This window comes from Mytilus galloprovincialis, chromosome 1 (genome assembly GCF_965363235.1).
Source record: "Mytilus galloprovincialis chromosome 1, xbMytGall1.hap1.1, whole genome shotgun sequence".
Classification (NCBI taxonomy): domain Eukaryota; kingdom Metazoa; phylum Mollusca; class Bivalvia; order Mytilida; family Mytilidae; genus Mytilus; species Mytilus galloprovincialis.
This window is the reverse complement of record NC_134838.1, coordinates 41,168,974-41,177,371: the sequence shown is the minus strand read 5'-3', so window position 1 is coordinate 41,177,371 and position 8,398 is coordinate 41,168,974. Positions and strand designations below refer to the sequence as shown.

The 8,398-nt window shown below is 33.3% G+C and overlaps 1 protein-coding gene across 6 annotated transcripts in view; it reads right to left on the bottom strand.

Moving 5' to 3' along the window:
* Positions 1-5,254: 5,254 nt before the first annotated feature.
* LOC143074563 (SRSF protein kinase 1-like) overlaps positions 5,255-8,398 on the bottom strand; it is a 41,250-nt gene continuing 38,106 nt past the window's right edge. For all 6 annotated transcript variants that reach the window (XM_076249974.1, XM_076249984.1, XM_076249977.1 and 3 more), the window contains one exon: positions 5,255-8,066. In XM_076249974.1, coding sequence (XP_076106089.1) covers positions 7,879-8,066 — 188 coding nt within the window. In that variant the 3' untranslated portion in view covers positions 5,255-7,878. The remainder of the gene's footprint in view (positions 8,067-8,398) is intronic.

The following is an 8,398-nucleotide window of genomic DNA, read 5'->3' as shown; positions in this document are numbered from 1 at the left end:
ATATAAACTGAACATTATTAATGTTCTATGATTATGAGGTCATGGTCAAATGAATAGACCCGACAGACATGTACACCTTACCATCGTTCCGTGCATCAAATAAAGTTGATCTGTTGCTTATAGTATCTGATAACGGGACAAAATAACGAAACCTTATCATTGACAAATGAACAATGAAAATGAGTTAAGCCGGTAAGAAAATACCTGTCAAGCTATAAACTATATAGTTGACCTATTGCTTATAGTATCTAATAAACTTAGAAAATACCAAAACTGATCATTGATCAATGAACCATGCAAATGGGGTCAAGGTAAGATAATAACTGTTAGACAAAATTGTGCTATTTATAATTGTCCCATACACTAAAATTAGCTCACCTATTGCTTTTAGTATTTGAAAAACCAACCACAACACATAAATTTACCAATGAACCATGAAAATGAGGTTAAGGTCATATGATATCGACAAAACGGACATCTTCCCCTTACATTCATTGTATACCTTACCTTACCTTACCTCTGTATCTTTAACCTCCTAGATAGAACCACACCAGTGTCTTCATAGGCACCAGTATGTCTAACAGTAATATCATCCACCTGCGTGCTTTATATGTAGTGCAGTTAAAGTTCTATACCAGTGGCGGATCCAGCCATTTTAAAAAGGGGGGGGGGGGGGTTCCAACTATATGCTCCCATTCAAATGCATTGATCGGCCAAAAAAAAGGGGGGTTCCAACCCCCGGAACCCCCCCCCCCCCTGGATCCGCCACTGTATACCATTGAATTTCTGTTTTATATACAGGTTATTTACCCATTGTTCATTTTCCGAATCACAGTTGTTGGTTATTACACCTTTTGCAATTGAAGATTTCTTCTTTAAACTTTTGAAAACAAGCAGTGTAAGGGAGGTAATCAAGTAATCAAACATATATACATTCACATAAACAAGTTATTGCCTGTAATCTAGAAAAACGCTTCTTTTTGGCCCCTTGTTCCTAAATGTTCAGGGATATTAGCCCCCTAACTAAATCAAAGCCTTCCCTTCTTTATATGGAACCTCGTGGTACCATGTCTGAGAGATCCATACAGTTAAACAAGTTATTGTCCAGAAACTATAAAAATGCATGTTTTTGGCCCTTAATTCCTAGACTGTTTGCCCCATAACCCTTAAAATAAATCTCAACCTTCTACTTTATGGTATTAACATTCTGGTACAATATCAGAGCAATTGAAATACTTATGCACAACTTATTGTCCTGAAACTAGATAAATACTTGTTTTTAGCCCCTAATTTCTAAACCGTTGGGACCATAACCCCCAAAATCAGTCCAAACCTTTCTTTTGTGGTTACAAGCATTGTGTTAAAATTTTATTGATTTCTATTCACTTATACTGAAGTTATTATCCAGAAACCATCCGTTTTCGGACGATGACGATGCAGATGACGCTGACATGATATCAATATACAACCAAATTTGTTTTTTAATTTTGCGGTCGTATAAAAACTTCTTTTTTCCAGCAGTCATTGAACCATGAAAATGAGGTGAAGGACAATGGTCATATGACAGACAGAAACTTAGTTTCATAAGGTATCTGCATACAAGGCATGAAGCATTCAGGTCTTCAACCTTCTAAAAAAAAAATTTACACAAATATTTTATGTTAGCTAGAAAGTCGGAATGCACTTTAATTAAATTTTGATAGATGGTGGTTATTTTAAGAAAACATTTAAAGGAAATATATAACTAAAATTTATGCTTGGTTGGGGTCAAACATCCCCCCTCCCCAATTACATTTATTTTTGGAACAGCCCTCATTTAAGAGTGAAAATAATTATATCAAATAAGGACAGTGGCTTCTTTTGTGTTAGTCGCCTTGAAACTTTTTTGTAGGTGTACATAAAAATAGCTTACACCAAGATAAAGATAGAAGGTTTTATGTTACAACTTAAAATATGCTACTCTTACAATGCTTTTAAAATATTCAAATGTTCGCATTTTCAACCACAAATAGATATATATTGATTGATTATTCGTTGCTAAATGTCCAGTGGCAAATTCAAAATAGATATAAGAAGGCTAATCACTTTTATAAATCAAAGCGCTGTAAGCGCTGAAGGCAGTTAACCAAAAACCAAGGCAACCGTAATTATGAAAACTGTGGCAATGTTGCCTCAACATTAAACATTCATATATAGTACATTCATGTTTATCTAATGATTTATTTATTAAGGCAAATAATTTATATGTTATCATGGTTTCAAAAGCAATGCATATATCAATGTATATTTTTTATGGTGAGTCTGCAGTGGTACAAGTTCCCAATGATTGCAGTTGTTCTACTTGGTAGTTAACCTTGGTTTTATTTGACTGCTAGAAGTTCAATTTGACGTAGTATGAACATGTAATAGTATGAATGGACTGGTTTCCCTGGAAAGAAAACTGAGTGTGTGTTCTATAGTACAAAAGTTATGAGACACGAATCAGACAAATGTTCACTACAACAGGGATCAAAGATGAGGTCTGACTGACTTGCCCATAGTAAATGTAAATGATTTGTTATTTTGTCCCATACAAATGAATATATATAATTTAGGGGTAGGGATCTCAACGGTTTTCAAGTTCTCAAACAGGTATGGGTAGGCAGAGGATTTAGGGGGCAGGGGGCCCGCCCCCCCCCCCCTTTGGGGAAAAAATTTGGTTGCTTATATAGGTAATCACTGAAGCATGACTGGAGCGGGCCCCTCTTAGGTCAGTCAGTGGGCCCCACTTATGAATATTTCTGGATCCGCCACTGGGGGTAGGGTGACCCTAGGGACTTCCCCTACATTTCATTGTATTTGTTATATTGTCCCATACATGAATATATATGGTTTAGGGGTGGGGATCTCATTGGTTTCCAAGTTCTCAAACAGGAAGGGTAGGGTGACCCAAGGCACTCCCCCTATATTTCATTTAATTAGTTATCTTGATCCATACATGAATATATATTGTTTTGGTGTGGGGATCTCGACCGTTTCCAAGTTCTCAAACAGGAGGGTTGGGATGACCACAGGGACTTCCCTTATATTTCATTTGATTTGTTATATTGTCCCATACATGAGTATATATGGTTTAGGGGTATGGATCTTGACCATTTCCAAGTTCTCAAACAGGAGCGTGAACAGTGACCTCAGGGACTCCCCTATCTTTCATCTGATTTGTTATATTGTTATACATGAATATATATGGTTTAAGGATGGGGATCTCGACCATTTTTAAATTCTAAAACAGGAGGGGTGGGGTGACCCCTAGCGACTCTTCCTATATTTCATTTGATTTTTCATATTGTCACAAACATGAATATATATGGTTAAGGGGTGTGGATCTCGACCGTTTCCAAGTTCTCAAACAGGGAGGGTGGGGTAACTCCAGGGACTCCCCCTATATTTCATTTTTTATTTATTATATTTTCCTATACTTGAATATATGCAGGGGCGGATTTAGACGGGGGAGGGTTGCCGGCTTGCACCCCCCCCCTTAAATTTGCAAAGCATGGGTTGTTTCTCAGCTTAATAAAGAAAATTCCGATAATTTTACCTCAATTTTTTTTTAGCCTCGCTCTGCTCAGCAAAAATTTAAGTTTGCGCCCCTCCTAACCTAAAATCCTGGATCTGCCCCACATATGGTTTAGGGGTAGGGAGCTCGACCGTTTCCACAGTGGCGGATCCAGGGGGGGTTCCGGGGGTTGGAACCCCTCCCTTTTTTAGGCCGATCAATGCATTTGAATGGGAGCATATAGTTGGAACCACCCCCCCCTTTTACTCTGGGTTGGGAACCCCCCCTTTTTAAAATGGCTGGATCCGCCATTGTTCCAAATTATCAAACAGGAGGGGGTAGAGTGGCCTAAAGAATGCCATCATATGATTTACTTACATTAAGGTATATATAATATAGTTGCATTATTTGTGAAACTAAAGAATGAAACTTTCAGCTACCTTAATTGACCCTTCAAAATTGAGAAAAAAACAAATAGCCCCTCGAAATTGCAGTAATATGTTTACACTTTAAAAGCATCTCACATGCATTATCATGATTTATCATTTATAAAGAAAATTTAGACTGTGACCATGAACATGTATATTGTTAGATATACTGTTCCCAGCTGTCACGTTGTATTGGATTTTTAAATTAAAATTTATCAAAAAGTAATTTTTAGTTTTTGAATAAAATATGTTTCTGCTGTTTCTTTCTTTTACATATATCTTTTGGTTTACAAGACTAGTGTTTATATTCATTTACCATGCATAGATGTATTTTTTCACCTGCTTGGATTTATTTTGTAAATGATCGTCAAACCCGGAATTACCCTTATCCGCGTCCGGAATCGGATCCGATTTTGTAAAATTTTGTCTTCACGGCCGCCATTGTTATGTGTTTACAATGTTGTTTTTGTCAATCAGATACGATTTTACTCGAATTTATACAATATTTGTCGGTAATTTTCTGTATAAAGCTAGCGGTTGAACAAAATAAACATCGCCGTCATGAATAATAATGATAAAAATAAGTTTTTAGCTCGTTTAATTGGAGACTTTGGTGAACAAGGTGAAAAGGTTTGCAAAGTAATTTCTTATTTTCTTTCAAATGTAAGGCGACTACGTCGGGCGTAGCTAGAAACCAACTATCCAAGTCGAAATTCCGCTTGCAAAAGTGGAAGGTCTCGGACCACTGCTAATTTGCACACCTGCCTCCAAATTGAAAAGCTACGAAAATTTCTTTTTCTAATTTGAAATTGCCGCCAACAGCATGAACAGTTGAATTATATAATAGACTACTGACGTAGTTGTACTACGTATTGATGACAAACAATATTCCTACGACTTTTGTCATTTAGGAAATCTAAACTGCTTGTCTTAAGAAATTTTCGGCGATTAAATATTTCATACAATTGTTCTTTGACATCTTAGCTAAAAGCACAAGTCATAATGAACTACACGAGGATTTTTAATAAGCACTACTTCCTATGTGTAACTTTAAAACTTTTGGATAAATCGACGATCATTTAAGGTTTTTCTGGTCATTTTTTTTGTAAATCTTATTTTCTTATAGAAGATGCCTTCAGAACTTTGTATGATTTTATTTAAAGTTAGAGTTAAAGTGTGTTTAATTTCAAAAGGTTCCTTACTGCAAATGTGTATTCACTTTATATATACCAAAGATGTGATCACAGGTGTGTTATTTCTATTTTTATTCAATAAAAGAAAAACAGAAAACTGAAATACAATAATCTATTCACAAATTGTATTCAAACATGTATTCTCCAACAGTCATACAATCAAACATTCAAGAAGTACATATTTGCTGTTTTATACAAAAGATCTGCTAATAAACACTTTTGACACTGTATAAACCTAACTGTAGCAGTATATTCTAAGACATATTGATATCAAGCATTCATCTTGATTGCATTTATTCAGTTCATGTGTCTTTTTAAACAATTTTCAAACATCTTGCTTTTTTGCATAGGTTTCAATCTTTTAATGGTCAGAACATGAACAGATTTGTAAAGTTTTTTTTTAAGTTTTCAAAGGTGTTATCATTGTTTATATAGATTTTCAAGTATTTCTATGTTTACTACAAAACTTTTCGGTGCCAATTGTTTAAGGTTGATAATGATATATTTTCTTGAATTTCTACTGATGTCAAAATTAGTAATTTTCAAATAGACAATCATGTTATTAAATGTGAAAACTAAAACAACCTTTTGTAGCACATATAATCTTGACTGTAAAAATAAAGGGATTTCTAGAACAAATAACATGGTCATAAATAGTAAATAAGTATAAACAATTAAAAATGTCTTGTTCAACAGAACATCAGCACTATTTGTGACTAAGCAGCAATTACTTATTTTCTGAAACTTATTTTTATGAAGAAGACATAGCTTAAAGAATACAAGTCTTCAAATTCACAGAAATGTTTGAGGCAAAGGTTTTCATACTAAATCCTAAGCTTGCAAGTTTACATTACTTGACTTCTTTTTCACATGAGTGCTTAAATATAATTGATGTGGTAGCCTATTACAAACACATTACTGATTTAAAGAGATGTCACCTTTAACACATGTACAGATCTCCACTTTTATGCTAACCAATCCCCTTTTGATTGAAAAGCCTGTCCAATTTTAGTCATTTTTTTTTTTAAAGAAAAACTTTTTCAAAAATCAGGGTTTGGATTAGTTCGGTTTCATTTTACACAAACAATGAAAATCTTTGTATCTCACACTATAACTAGGTATTTCTATAATTGTGTATACTTTCTAAAAAGGAATGTTTGAATAGCACTGTGTAGAAAATATAATTCATTTATCATTTTCTGTCATGTAAAAGGAATTCTATACACGAGTTATTTACTATATGCTAGTATAAATTGCTGTTGGAATATGAAGTGAAACAGTTTTACCAAATTAATTTCCTATAAATGTATCAGCTTCTTGCAGACATCTTTTTTGATAGTTACAATTTTATTAAGTTACTTTTTCACTGCAGAAAAAAATCCACAATAGCTAAACTATAACCGGTCTTTACATTATATCTATGTGCTAAAAGGCTACTCAAAAGTTTTATGACTTAATGAACTATTTAAATATGCATATGATCAGCTCTATAATTTTTTACAACAGATGGTCATACTACAGTAGAATACTTGGAAGAAAAGAGCACTTTAACTTTAAATACTATTACATTTAAATACTTCTACTATCCAAGCTGGTCCAACTGTTTGTTAGACCTATTTGCTGATATGTATTTCAAGTTGAAAACTTTTGAATTTTTGTGAAGCAAAGAAAAAATATATCTAACATAAGACCTTTCAACTGAAACTCAAATATTCAATCTGCATTAAAAATTTCACACATTCAAGCATACCACGAGCATATTTAATTACATGAAATTATATATAAGTATTTCTGTTGTCATAAAAAGGACAACTGCTAATGGCTGAATGGATGATTAAACTGCTGGTGTTATATTTCTTCAAAGGTTATAAAAGTTTTACAGTCATGACAGTTTGTTTACAGAATGTTCCATTTCATGTTAAAAATACTGTAAACTCAGAAATCGTTGCTTTTTTTTATTATTGCGAAAAAGCGACAGGGTTATAATCGGAACTTGCATTTTGATATTCTTATATGAATTAAACAGGATTTTTTATCAAAATCGCAATAATAAAATCACATTTTAGTCTTAAATGACAAAATCGCAATAATAAATGCACTCAATAATTTCTGAATTTACAATAATCAAGAGGGTTATATAAACAAATCCCGGTGTACAAATGATACATATCCATGCAATTTAGAGTTTGCTTTTAAAGTGATGATGGACTATAACAAACATCTTTTTCTTGGTTACAGAAAGTATTAACATTGTAAGTACTGTCATTTTTAAAATCAACAGAATGTTTTTAATGAAAAGAAAAACTGAACCATATAGCTGTAATCTAAGATTTACAATAGTAAATACATACATCTAATGAAACATAGTTTACCCTAACAATTTCAAACACTAAAATCAAACTGTTTGTGCAAAACACACCAATACCTAAACCCTAACCTAGTTCAATATAGTCTGTTGGTACTGAATTCATACACATAGTGTATATAACTGATAACTGTGTGAATGAAAATTAGAGTCTCTTGTATATATTAACTTTAAGTCATGATAAATGAAACCAACTAATAAATACATAAACAGTCAGTTAAACTGTGATAACATGAGAAGAAATCCAAGCAGCATACATGTATTTTACACTACAGTTTTTGTAGGAAGTGATGTACACAATGTCCAATCTCGTTTATGTGTATGTAGTCAGCTTAGCATGAATTGTGTCACTGAAGTTCAAACTTCATTTAACCAAGGATGTTGAAGACATTCCTCTGCAGTTGCACGTTTCTCTGGATCGAATTCTAACATGGGGACTATAAAATCTCCAAATGCTCCCGCTTCCTCTGGCGTCCATTCATACTTTTCTTGTAACACCTCAGTTAGAGCCCATGGTTTTAGTTTTAAAATGTGTTTCAGCTCACCTGAAAAGTATTAATTAATAATTAGAAATTAATAGTAAAATAATGAAGATTATAATGTTTGTTTCCTTACATATATCCATGAAATGTTAAGTGTTTGTTGCAATTATACCTAAAATGATTTTCATAGATATCTAATTTACTAGACTTTTGAACTTGAGTGCTTGTGTTATTAAAATCGTGTTGAATATGTTGCAAGTTCCTGACATTCTGATGGAGTTTATCATATTTTAAGCTGAGTTTGACTTTGTCACAACTCTGCTAAAATAAATACAATGTTGAATAAAATGATATAACAATTCCAAATACCCATCTAGTTAGATTCCATAAAGAAA